This window comes from Piliocolobus tephrosceles, chromosome 1 (genome assembly GCF_002776525.5).
Source record: "Piliocolobus tephrosceles isolate RC106 chromosome 1, ASM277652v3, whole genome shotgun sequence".
In the NCBI taxonomy this organism is placed as follows: domain Eukaryota; kingdom Metazoa; phylum Chordata; class Mammalia; order Primates; family Cercopithecidae; genus Piliocolobus; species Piliocolobus tephrosceles.
In genome coordinates, this window is record NC_045434.1 from 145,218,080 (window position 1) to 145,232,152 (window position 14,073).

At 43.5% G+C, this 14,073-nt stretch overlaps 1 protein-coding gene across 3 annotated transcripts in view; it reads right to left on the reverse strand.

Annotated features, from left to right (window-relative positions):
- Window positions 1-12,572, reverse strand: part of ST6GALNAC5 (ST6 N-acetylgalactosaminide alpha-2,6-sialyltransferase 5) — a 193,880-nt gene extending 181,308 nt beyond the window's left edge. For 2 of the 3 annotated variants that reach the window (XM_023209225.2, XM_023209218.2), the window contains exons 1-2: window positions 12,323-12,564; window positions 11,265-11,504 (exon numbers count right to left, since the gene is read on the reverse strand). In XM_023209225.2, coding sequence (XP_023064993.1) covers window positions 11,265-11,504; window positions 12,323-12,337 — 255 coding nt within the window. In that variant the 5' untranslated portion in view covers window positions 12,338-12,564. Of the gene's footprint in view, window positions 1-11,264; window positions 11,505-12,322 lie in introns of all 3 variants that reach the window. The other variant, XM_023209211.2, reaches the window with a different exon arrangement.
- Window positions 12,573-14,073: the final 1,501 nt, after the last annotated feature.

The following is a 14,073-nucleotide window of genomic DNA, read 5'->3' on the forward strand; positions in this document are numbered from 1 at the left end:
TTGTAAACTCTGATGAAACTTTATTTGCCAGAAGGAACAGCTTCCCAATCTGCAGTAGTGGCAACATCCCCTCCCAGACCTATGCCGCCATCAGCCTTTCCACTTCTGTCTGAAGAGATAAACCCTGTGCTGCCTGAGGCAACAGTGATGGCCTCCCCTGAGGCAGCTGCCAGGCCAAATAGTGTTAATTCTCCTCAGGAGCCACCCCCAACACCCATGTTTGCTTCTAGACCTATAACTAGACTAAAGTCCCAGTGGGCCTCTAGAGATGAGGTTGAGAGTGTGACCCAATAGGAGGTGTGCTACACCTGAAAAGAACTGTTTGAATTGTCTCATTTATGTAAACAGCAATCTGGAGAGTAGGCATGGGAATGCATATTAAGGGTATGGGACTATGGTGGAAGGAACATAGAGTTGGATCAGGCTGAATTTATTGATTTGGGCCCGCTCTGCTTTTAATACTGCAGCTCCAGGAGTTAAAAAAGGTTCTAATAGTTTATTTGCTTGGTTAGCTGAAATATGGATTAAAAGATGACTCACTGTGAGTGAGCTGGAAATGTCTGATCTCCCCTGGTTTAATGGAGAGGAAGGGACCCAAAGGTTTAGGGAGACTGGGATGGTGGAGTGGATTAGTCACTTTAGACCCATCTGGGAGGGTCCAGAAGATATACCCTTGAAAAATACCTTGTGAAATAGATTTATGAGGGCAGCACCCGCATTTTTGAAGAGTCCCATAATTGGTCTTCTCTGTATGTCAGATCTAACAGTGGGAACCAAGTCACTCAACTACAAAATTTAAATATAGTGGGAATAATTGGATCCTGAGGTGTCGGGGCCAAGTGGCAGCATTCAACCGTCAAAGGCAAGGTGGGCATAGCTACTATAATGGACAGCAGAGGCAAAGCAACAATCAGAATAGCCCGATTCATGTAGAGCTCTGGCATTTGCTAATTAATCAAGGTGTTCCTAGAAGTGAAATTTATAAGAAGCCTACTGCATTTCTACTTAATTTATACAAGCAGAAAATTTCAAAGTCAAATGGACAAAATACTAATTTGAATTGTAAAAACAAAGAATTATGGCCCCTTAATCAATTTCCAGACTTGAGCCAGTTTACAGACCCAGAACCCCTTGAATGAAGGGGAGTTTGGATCCCCTTGAGAAAGGACCCTACTACATTACCAACAATTTATGCAGTGACTCTTTTTCCCATCCTTCCCCCAGGAGATCTCCAGCCTTTTACCAGGGTACCTGTGCACTGGGGAAAGGGAAATGATCAGACATTTCGGGAACTACTGGACACTGGCTCTGAGCTGATGTTGATTCTAGGGTACCCAAAATGTCATTGAGGTCCTCCCATTAAAGTAGGGGCTTATGGAGGTCAGGTAATTAATGGAGTTTTGCTCAGGTCTGACTTACAGTGGGTCCGGTGGGTCTACACTCATCCTGTAGTCATTTCCCCAGTTCCAGAATGCATAATTGGCATAGACATACTTAGTAACTGGCAGAACCCCTACATTGGCTTCCTGACTGGTAGGGTGAGGGCCATTATGGTGGGAAAGACCAAATGGAAGCCATTAGAGATGGCTCTACCTAGAAATATAGTAAATCAAAAACAATACTGCATCCCTGTAGGGATTGCAAAGATTAGTGCCACCATCAAGGACTTGAAAGATGCAGGGGTGGTGAGTCCTACCACATCCCTGTTCAACTCTCCCACCTGGCCTAGGCAGAAGACAGATGGATCTTGGAGAATGACAGTGGATTATCATAAACTTAACCAAGTGGCGACTCCAACTGCAGCTGCTGTACCAGATGTGGTTTCACTGCTTGAGCAAATGAACACATCTCCTGGTACCGGGTATGTAGCCATTGATTCGGCAAATCCATTCCTGTCCATAAGGCCCACCAGAAGCAATTTGCCTTCAGCTGGCAAGGCCAGCAATATACCTTTACTGTCCTGCCTTCGGGGTATATCAACTCTCTAGCTTTGTGTCATAATCTTATTCAGAGAGACCTTGATCACGTTTTGTTTCTACAAGATATCATACTGGTCCATTACATTGATGACATCATGCTGATTGCATCCAATGAGCAAGAATTAGCAAACACACTAGACTTATTGGTGAGATATTTGCGTGCCAGAGGATGGGAAATAAATCCAACTAAAATTCAGGGACCGTCTACCTCATTAAAATTTCTAGGGGTCCAGTGGTGTGGGGCCTGTCGAGATATTCCCTCTAAGGTGAAAGATAAGTTGTTGCATTTGGCCTACAACCAAGAAAGAGGCGCAACAACTACTGGGCCTATTTAGATTTTGGAGGCAACACATTCCTCACTGGGGTGTGTTACTCTGGCCCATTTATCTAGTAACCCAAAAGGCTGCCAGTTTTTAGTGGGATCCAGAACAGTAGAAGGCTCCGCAACAGGCTCAGGCTGCTGTGCAAGCTGCTCTGCCACTTGGGCCATATGACCCAGCAGATCCAACGGTACTTGAGGTGTCAGTGGCAGATAGGGATGCTGTTTGGAGCCTTTGGTGAATCACCACAGAGGCCTCTAAGATTTTAGAGCTAGGCCCTGCCATCTTCTGCAGATGACTACTCTCCTTTTGCTGTTACTGGGCTTTGATGGAAACTGAACATTTGGCTATGGGTCATCAAGTCACCATGCAAACTGAATTGCCCATGATGAACTGAGTGCTTTCTGGCCCATTCAGCCATAAAGTGGGTTGTGCACAGCAACATTCCATCATCAAATGGAAGTGGAATATATGTGATCGGGCTTGAGCAGGTCCTGAAGGCACAAGTTAGTTACATGAGGAAGTGGCTCAAATGCCCATGGTCTCCAGTCTTACCATCCTGCCTTCTCCCTCAGCCTCCATGGATGGCCTCATGGGGAGTTCCCTATGATCAGTTGACAGAGAAGACAAGACTAAGGCCTGGTTCACAGATGGTTCTGCATGGTATGCAGGCACCACCTGAAAGTGGACATCTGTAGCACTACAGCCCTTTCTAGGACATCCCTGAAGGACAGCAGTGAAGGGAAATCTTCCCAGTGGGCAGAACTTTGAGCAGTGCACCTGGTTGTGCACTTTGCATGGAAGGAGAAATGACCAGATGTATGATTATATACTGATTCATGGGCTGTAGCCAATGGTTTGGCTGGATGGTCAGGGACTTGGAAGAAGCGTGATTGGAAAATTGGTGACAAAGAAATTTAAGGAAGAGGTATGTGGATGGACCTTTTTGAGGGGTCAAAAAATGTGAAGATATTTGTGTCCCATGTCAGTGTTCACATGGAGTGACTTCAGCAGAGGAGGATTTAAATAATGACCTATTCTGTGGGCACCACTCAGCTTCTTTCCCAGCCACCCATGTCATTGCCCAATGGGCCCATGAACAAAGTGGCCATGGTGGCAGGGATGAAGGTTACACATGGGCTCAGCAACATGGACTTCCACTCACCAAGGCTGACATGGATATTGCCACTGCTGAGTGCCCAACTTGACAGCAGTGGAGACCAACATTGAGCCCTCGATATGGCACCATTCCCTGGGGTGATCAGCCAGCTACCTGGTGTCAGGTTGATTATACTGGACCTCTCCCATCATGGAAAAGGCAGATGTTTGTCCTAACTGGAACAGACACTTACTCTGGATATGGGTTTGCCTATCCTGCACACAATGCTTCTGCCAAGACTATCATCCATGGACTCACCGAACCCCTTATCCATCGTCATGGTATTCCACACAGCATTGCCTCTGACCAAGGCACTCACTTTATGGCTAAAGAAGTGTGGTAGTCGGCTCACGCTTGTGGAATTCACTGGTCTTACCATGTTCCCCATCATCCTGAAGCAGCTGGATTTATAGAATGGTGAACTGGCCTTTTGAAGTCACAATTACAACACCAACTAGGTGACAATACTTTGCAGGGCTGGGGCAAAGTTCTCCAGAAGGCCATGGTGGCAGGGATGTATGCTCTGCATCAGTGTCCCATATATGGTACTGTTTCTCCCATAGCCAGGATTCACGGGTCTAGGAATCAAGGGGTGGAAGTGGAAGCGGAACAACTCACCATCACCCCTAGTGATCCACCAGCAAAATTTTTGCTTCCTGTTCCTGCAACATTACGTTCTGCTGTCCTAGAGGTCTTAGCTACAAAAACAGGAATGCTGCCACCTAGAGACACAATGATTCCATTAAACTGAAGTTAAGATTGCCACCTGGACACCTTGGGCTCCTCCTACCTTTAAGTCAACAGGCCAAGAAGGGAGTTACAGTGTTGGCTAGGGTGACTGACCCAAACTATCAAGATGAAATCAGTCCACTACTCCACAACAGAGGTAAGGAAGAGTATGCATGGAATACAGGAGATCCATTAGGGTGTCCATTAGGGTATTATCATGCTTTGTGACTGAAGTCAATGGGAAATTACAACCGCCCAATCCAGGTAGGACTACAAATGACCCAGACCCTTCAGGAATGAAGGTTTGGGTCACTCCACCAGGAAAAAAACTGTGACCTGCTGAGGTGCTTGCTGAAGGCAAAGGGAATACAGAATGGGTAGTAGAAGAAGGTAGTAATCATTACTAGCTACTTGAACAGCTGCAGAAATGAGGACTGTAATTGTCATGAGTATTTCCTCCTTCTTCTGTTAAAAACACGTTTGTGCATGTATACACTTGTACTAAGAAAAGATCTTCATTTTATTTCCTTTTCCTTTATCATGTGACATAAGATGTATTGACCACATATCAGCAGTTAAGTATTAACTTTATGTAATAGTATTTGGGTTGGTGGTTGGTGTGTTTCCAGTTGTATGAAGGATAGTTATATTATGTTAGGCATTATTATGACCTCATTATTGTCTTTATTTGAAGATTATGTATGATCTCAGGAGATGTGTATGGGTTCAAGTTGACAAGGGGTGGACTTGTGATGGCTAATACTGGCAACTTGATTGGATTGAGGGATACAAAGTATTAATCCTGTGTGTCTGCATGATGTTGCCAAAAGGGATTAACATTTGAGTCAGTGGGCTGGGGAAGGCAGAGCCACCCTTAATCTGGTGGGCACAATCTATCAGCTTCCAGGGAATATAAAGCAGACAGAAAAACGTGAAAAGGTGAGGTGGGCCTAGGCTCCCAGCCTACCTCTTTCTCCCATGCTGGACACTTTCTGCCCTTGAAAATTGGACTCCAAGTTCTTCAATTTTGAGACTCAGACTGACTCTCCTTGCTCCTCAAGCTTACAGACAGCCTACTGTGGGAAGCTGTGATGGTGTAAGTTAATACTTAATTAACTCCCACGTGTGTGTGTGTGTATAAATATCCTACTAACTCTATCTCTTTAGAGAACCTTGACTAATACAATCAGTTATGAGATTTAGCTTGGTTAAGGTGGTTGCCATATGTTTTTTTTTTTGTTTGTTTGTTTGTTTGTTTTTTTTGAGACGGAGTCTTGCTCTGTCGCCCGGGCTAGAGTGCAGTGGCCGGATCTCAGCTCACTGCAAGCTCCACCTCCTGGGTTTACGCCATTCTCCTGCCTCAGCCTCCAGAATAGCTGGGACTACAGGTGCCCGCCACCTCGCCCGGCTAGTTTTTTTGTATTTTTAGTAGAGACGGGGTTTCACCGTGTTAGCCAGGATGGTCTTGATCTCCTGACCTCGTGATCCGCCCGTCTCGGCCTCCCAAAGTGCTGGGATTACAGGCTTGAGCCACTGCGCCCAGCCTGCCATATGTTACAGAGACATTTAAGAAGGTTTAACTTCATGAGTGCAGACGACCCTATGTCATGCCAAAGGAAAATCATAAAGAGACAATATTTTGAATTTAAAATCAATCCACTTTGAAGTTGCTTTGATATCCAATTTGTTCACTTATTATTCATTGGATATCCTGCACACACGCATGAACAGATATGAGGCTAATAAAGAGTGGAATATTAGTTTGAAAGCTTTACAAACTTCTAAGATAATAATATAATTTAACTTGTTTTATAGACGGAAAAAGATCACAGAAATTATCTCCCTTTTAGAGTCAGCGCCTTGAATTATTGCTTCCTGATTTCAAATTATTATTCATTGCTTGCCTTATTATTGAACTTTTCTTTGTCTTTTCTCTGCAACTATTAGATCAAAGGTTCTTTGAGGGTAGGGACTGTGTTCTTCCTCCAGAATGCCCAATTTTGAAACTATTAGGCCTTCAACAAGTGTTGGATGGATACCATGCTTGTTATCCATCCAACAAGCAGGTATCCAATGGTATCCAATGGATACCTAATTAGGTATCCAATGGATACCTAAATCTCATTCCCAAAGATTCTTTTGTCTTTCCTCTTAAATCATTACCTCCTCTGCCTCCCTGTTATTAGAATTACTTTTGTGGGCAGAACAAATTCAGGAAAAATGAGACACACTAGGGTCTTGAAACTGTACTGGTGATTCTTGTAGAGAAAAAATTTGACATAGGTAAGTAGGTCTGTTCTTCTCTCCTCCACCTTCACTTCCCTCTTTCTTTCCATACATACTTATTGTGCACCCATTAAATTTTAGATACTGATCTAGGTCCTGGAGTTAAACTGTTCAACAAGATGTAAAAAGACACTGCTGTCACAGCACTTAGATTCCAGTTGGGGAAAGGGCAGAAAATAGACAACTAAACTTTAAGTTTATTTCAGATATTGTTAAGTGTTATAAGGAAAATAAAATAGGCTAATATGACAGAGAATGACTGTTGAAGAGGGGGCTAGTTAAAGAATGTGGTTCACAAGAAGATGACATGTGACCTGATGACTAAATGACCAGAAGAAATCAACCATGCAAAAGACTTGGGGAAGAGCTTTCCAGGAAGCGAGAAGAGCATGTGCAAAGGTCCCGAGGCAGAATGAATGTTCACAGATCAGCAGGAAAGCCAGCATGCCAGGAATTTAAGAGTGAGCCAGGTCAAACTCATCTGCCATTTACAGGAGGATAGTAGTATCTTGAAATTATCCCGTGGGAAGCTGGAAAAATTATCCTGGCTGTCACAGATTTAAGGACGGTTAAGTATTTTAATAAATGTTATAAAAAAACATTTATCCTGTTAAAAGCGACTACATTATTACAACTCCTCACTCATGAAATAGTGTTCTTTTTCTGATTTTGGGGGTTTGATGCTTTGTGGTAACAGCGTTTCATTATCATTGGCAGATTACATTTTATAATACCTGAACATTGAAAATTAGCTCATTTTGAATTTCCTTGAGATTCAAATGATTTAGCATTCATTTCAGTCATTCATTCACAACTCAAATGTCATAACATACGGTCAAATACATTATGTAAACTTGTATTTGAGACTTTTTTACACTTTTCTAAAGGAGGAATACTCATCCTATAATTTCAAAATAAGTTAGATGGCATTTATTCAAATTCTGGTTTTGGATTATTATTTTTCAATTTTTGCACTGACTTGTCTTACCACTCCAACTGGATAGTTACCAGTTCATAGTAATAGTACTATTACAACTAAGCAATTTTGATTTGTCTGAATAACTGAGTGCCTAAAAAAGGAAAGAACTAAGGACAAGTATGTTATTGGTATGTGTAAAATCCATCCCTGGGGGCTACTTCTGAAGCAAAGAGATAGCTGCTCAGCTGTAGACCCCACTGATCACTGTCCTTTCATAAGCCATTTCAGTAAAGGGTAGCCTGGGTGATAGTGGGCCTTCTGTGATAAGAGCCTATCCTCTAAAAATGGGAATTAGCTCAGTTTCATTTTACAGGGTCTACCAGATGGCAAATGACCTCATCTACCCAAACGAGATCCGGACTGGAAACTGAACTGCATTCCAAGTTCCCTTCCACTCTGCTATAAGACTTGGAGCTTTCCTCTAACGATTTCTTGATTTAATGTGTGTGTGTGTGTGTGTGTGTGTGTGTGTGTGTGTGTGTGTCTGCGTGTCAGGCTGCAGTTCTAAATGCAGAAGTTTCCCAAAGCCATGAAAATTGGCTTCTTCAGTTGTACCTAAGCAATCTTGTTATCATTGGCTTCCAAAAATTGGGACCAAGAGAGTAATGTTAGAATACAGCTATAGTACCTGAAGAGACAGACATGTAACATGAGGGAAATGAGTTGGTGGAACATTTGTGGGAAGAGGTCTGGGGAAAGGGATTGGGAAAGAAGAGAAAGACTCTAACAGAAAATGCCTTCATTATGACAAGAAACTCCATGTAGCCTTCATTTAGTGATACTGAAATTACAACTGCAGCTCACATAGTTTGTGAAAGAGGAAGTAGAGAATATGACCACGAAAAGTGATATTTTAAGCCCCAACACATGCTGCTCATCACTGACTTGACTTGCAGCATATCTTTCAACAAAAGCACATAGTGATTTAATCTCAACAGTAATTCAGTCTGCAGCCATATGAGACAAGACCATCATTGCAGACAGGCTGTAATTTGTGAAATTCAGGTGCTGGGGATTAGGACCACCTGTTGAATTTAATCTTGGAACTGTTAATGTTAACAACATCATGCAACTGAGCATAAACACTACATATTTATCAGTCTTTGGGGCCTCCAGCTATGGAGGTGTGAACATTTTCCTAAATAATATCTGTAACTCTCTCCAGACTCTGTAAATCAATGGCAGATAAAAAAGGCTGTTGGAATTCTGATTCAATATGCAGCAGCATATGGCTTGGTGGTCATCACATCCAGCATATTCCATCATTTTTCTGAGGCCTGATGTGAGGGTAAAAGAAAAATAAGCAATCTGAGTATCATCTGGCAATATAATAAGAATAGAAAAGCTTTCATTTCTTACTCTCACCTGTGCTAATTAGAAAAAAAATTCCTAGCAATATTCTAACAAATGTCTTCTACCTTTGCCTTTGAAAGACTATAGAAAGATCTCAAATAAACCTAATTAAACAGCAACTTTTGGAGAGAATATAAACAACATTTTACATATGCACCTTCATATGACCATCCATAAGGGAACTCTGCCCAATTTCCTGTCAGCTAAATAGTAGCAGTAAAGAGAATCAGTTGATGCATTCTGAGAAGTTTATATTTAGTTCAGTGGGACAATTGGGATAATGTCTAAACAGAAGACATAGACTTTAAGATATGCCTTTGTTCCCTTGCTTGTGGTGACCTGAACTCCCTCAAAACATTTGGGTATAGAATTTTGTGAGATGTTGGTGTTCCATGAAATAATTTCATTGATATTCATATTTATCTCCAAAGACCTTCTTCTACTAGGAATTCCAATGACTGTCACACAATATTTATCATTCATATAGCACTTCACAATTTGTAAAACCCTTTTACTGCATATCATTTCAATTTCCCATGTAGAGTATCAACATCCCCCCCACCAAATAGAAAAGGACTGTTCTTTGTTTCAGTAAAATAAGGCACTGATAAACAAAAATTGAAATCAAATGTATTTGTGTCAATAAACATTCTTTTGAACATAAACCTTAGGGTATTATACTTTGCATTAAGCTATCAATATTGTTAGCTGGTGTCTGTCCAGCAGAAGAACACAAGAAGAAAAGTATGAGAAATCTCTTCCCAAAAGCTGATCAAAACTTTCAGCAAATTTACCTTTTGATGCTGCCATTAATCAAAGCTTCTCAAGTGTTAGATAGTAATTTCCACCAAACAATAGCCATGGAAATCGGTGAGCTCAGTATATCCATCATACACCAGTTACACATAAACACCACAGCCATCCACAGTCAGAAGCTAATGTCTAAACTTTCCTAGAACTCCAGTCCTTATCGGTTGCTTCCACATGCAGATACAAAGCATATAATCAATCAACAACTAAGAGAGAAAACGAAAGCTGTAACTGCAAAATTGATAGCCATCTACTTTTGGATTTTAAGTCTACTAACACCCCCAACCCCTGCTCCTGCCACAAAAATAAATAAATAAATAAATACATAAATAAATAAATAAATAAATAAATAAAGGCTTCCTGATGAAATTGATTCCTCCTTTTTTGCTTCCCTGAATTCTTCCCATTGCAAAATTCCACTTTTTCAAAGCAGCTTTCCTTGATCTTTCCAGGGAAGTCATCGTTCTCATTTTTGCACCCCTACAGTACTGTTCATATCTGGCATTTATTATACATTTTAATCTATCGGTTTATCTACACACATTTCATAGTATATTGTTTTGTCCTCAGGTATTTACAGATCTGTAAGATGGGGTCCTGCCTTAAATTCTTTTATATCTTTCAAATCCTTAGCATTATGCATTAAACAAGTGTGTGGCAATATTTTGAATGTTACTTTTAAAAAGTTTGGCTTTTTCACGTGGTTAGAGCGACCTTTTCACATAAAAGGAGTATCTACTATATATTACTTCGGTTCACAACCATAAAATTTAGTAAAATAAAAGGAATAATTGGGAGATTTCAAGAAATCCTCTAGCTTTATAAAGCTGAGTGGAATTGTGTTTTAATAAAAACATATGAGCAACTTCAAATAATGAGGGATACATTTAAAGTGTATTAAAATATCTTCAGAATCAGAAAACTTGATTAGGATTCTCCCAGAGGCTTCACACACTGAAACCAGATATTTATTATTCCAGGGAAAGGAGGCTCAATTTTTAAAAATTCATCTTATTAATTATTAGCCACGCCATCCAGCAGCTTCCCGGAAGGCAGAGGAAGACAGGCTCACAACGATGAGTTTCAAACCAATGGAAGCTGAGTTTGTGCCTCAAGTCTTCCATGCCTGCCTGGCACCGCTCCCCAGGGCTGAGAGAATTCAGCCCAAAGCAATGCGCTGGAGAGATCAGAGGGTAACGTTGGATCCTGAGCAGTGGCCGCGGGCTGGCTGCGCTCACCCTCCGGTTCTGGGTCAGAGGAACGCTCAGGCTGGTACCCGCGCCATCCCCAGTTTCCTCCCACCAGGGAGCGACTCGGCAGCCAAACCCGAGGCTTCAGGAACCGGACCTCCATTCCCAGCTGCAATTCTGGGGATCAGGGAGTTCTAGTTCCAGGGCCGATTTCTACTGGGAAGTTAGGCTTTGGGGTCCACTCACCTCACCCCTATTGTCTACAAAACTTTGTGTCTTTCTCCAAATAAGAATTCATACCAAGTTGGAACTAGTCCACACTACCCCAGCAGGTCCACTCCCCTCCAGCCTCCGAACGGCACCTACTCACAGCGCCTCCCAGCCCCGGGAAAGGGGGAAGGCTCAGGTGTGCAGGAACCCCAGGCTGAGTGGCGAGCGGGCTGGCGAGCATGCTGTCACCTTGTGGTCCGCCACGCCGAGGTATCCGTCCAGTGGCCGCGGTCCCGCGGGGACCCCGGGGCGCGGCTGGGGGCTGCTCTTCGCCGCCGGCAGCGAGCTGCCGGTGGCCGACGCCTGCTGCTGCTGTTGTTGCTGCTGCTGCTGCGGGGGCCGCTCCTTCTGGCCGCCGAGGCTGCTGTACACGAGCAACAAGCTGGTGCACATGGTGGTGAGCGCTAAACACACTGCTAGACCATGGCGCTGCGGGCGGGCGGGAGAGAGGAGAGGAGAGGGGCTGAGTACAGACAACGGAGGAGCGCGCCCAGCGGGGACACCTGCGCGGTGGTCACACTAGTGGGGGAGATTTGGCCCGGGGGACGGCCTGGACCCGAGCCCCGTCTCACGCAACTGGGACAGAGAAAGCACCGTCCCCTTGCGGACCGCAAGGGATGCTCGGGGCGCGTCGCTGCTTTCGGCCGCAGCCGCCCAGATCTCTCGGTAGAGGGCAGGTGGTGTACGGCCCCAGGCTGAGGGAGGGAGCGCGCCGGGGCCGAGGGCAGGGGTGGGTTTGCACTTTGGGGAAGGGTCCGTTTACCTCAGCCACCCCAGCCAAGCTGCTGGAATGTTGAGTCCTTAACACCTCTCCTTTCCTGGGGCCCTGGGGCTCTCCTTTGGCGATCCTTGCAAGTTTGAAATCCAAGAAAATGAAGAAAGTCTGCAAAGGTCCCTCCTCCCCGTCCCTCTTAGTTTTTGGCAGGCTGTTGCTTTTGGGCACCCCCATCCCTGGAGCGATCTGCCCACTCCTCCATCGCTCCTGCAGCTCTCTGCCACCCCCTCGGACCTCTCGCCGGAGATCCAGGAGGCGAGGCAACCCGGGTTCCCATCCTGGCTCTGAGAATACGAGCCAGGCAGAGCTGGAGAATCGGGAGGGAACGCGGAGCGGGTAGAAAGTTGTCCCTTTGTAACAGGCGACCTCGCGGCCCAGGGTTAGGCGTCCCGGAGTCTCCCCGGTGCGCCCAGCGGACCCTGAGCCCGGGGATCCCCCTCTTTGCCCAGTAGAGTTGCCACAACTGACTCACCATCAGGGTCTTCATTTTGGGCACCTCTTTTGTGCAGAATCCTCAGGCTCGCGTGTCCGGGGCCACTTTTTCCTGGAGGGTTTCCATGATGGCTGATGGGGCGGAGGCGGCTCTGATTTTTGCCCAGCAGCCGGCCGCGGCAGATCGCGCGCGGGAGCCGCGGGACCCGGGAAGCGCCGCTGTTGCAGAGATTAGAGACAGAATTAAAACTGAACCGGACCCTCGTAGTCTCTCAGTGATCTACACAACTGCCGCCTGCCGCCGCCTGCTGGGTCCTAAAGTCCTCTGCATCCCCCTCCCCGCCCCCAAATAATAATCTGAAATTTTCAGTAGTGAAATTTCTGGGCAGAGAGAGTTAACCGAGCCAGTGTACCCACTTCTTGGTCCGCGGGCTTATTTATCTTTAAAGAAGTCATCAAGTAATAAAGAAGGAGAACCTGATTGGATTCTGAACGTGATAGCCATTTGAAAATTTGCAAACTAAATTTTCTGTTTTGCGATGTTGATAAAAACAAGTCAGCCTCCTAGATGTCAACAACTCTATAGCGTTTGCATTTATGTTCGTAGCATAGAGAAACCTATAATGAAATTATTTTTCTTAAAAAAATTATTTATTATTCCGTTTTTCAATTGCTCGCTTTATAATTTTCTCTTCCCTCTTATTTTTACTTTATCAGATCCAGTTATTCTCATGGAATCTTTAGCTCACAATATTTCGTCTCAAGTATTTCATTTATTATTTTCATTAAATATTGCAATTTATATTTCTGCCTAACCTTTGAGGTTCCTGGTGTTCATCTAAATGATCTGAAAGTTTTAAAAACATTCAGCATGTCACAGCTACATGATTAACTTGACCTGTAGATTCTTCCTAATTTGGATGAAGAATTTCTGTCTGCTAGAGATAAAACTGCATATGGCGTATTTCCCAATCCTAAGGTCTTTGGTGCTTTCCGTTGGTCTACTGTACTGACTGCACATAATTTCACATTCAGGACTTCAATTAAAATTAAAAGAACATAATTATTGTCTTATGTTGGGAAATTCACATCAATAGCTTGTTTTAAGGATGCTCTCTCCTCTGCATTGAATTACAAATGGCATTTGTTAAACGTCTAATTTAGCTAAAAACATATTTCTTGTGAAATTGCTCAGTGAAAATAGTTGTCTTAATGTATTACTTAACACCTCACCTGTAGCAGTGTAATGTTAAAGATTACATTAAGATAGAAATGATCAGCAGGCCTACTGAACCATGGGCACAATAAGAGCTTTCTCAAGGCCAAAAAAGGCATTACAATCCATTTTTAATCTTCCCTAATCTATTGCTGGACTGATGATACAACAGGAACTATTTTTATCTTATGAGGCATCCTTCCATACTTAGTATTAAGAAAGTTAAAATTATTGGTGCAATAATGAACATCAGAGCAACGTGTTTGGGAGAGGGCAAGAAAGCACATAATTTAGCGTTTCAAGGAAAAGCAAAATAGGAAGCACTGTCCAACATTGCCAGCCTTGAAGCTATTTATTCAGTTTGTGCTTTAGGCATGAATAGTATCAGTTGTTAGGGCAGGAAAAGCAGCAGCCAGAGGAGAATCTTATCAGGTCTTGGCAATTCTTTATTGTATGGTTGCACTTGACACTCAAATTAATGAAACAAAGGACCAACTTGATGAATCATTGGAAGCAGATTATCTGTGTTTCTCCAGGGATCCTTTTAGATGCTATTAGAAGCAGCTACTGCATTT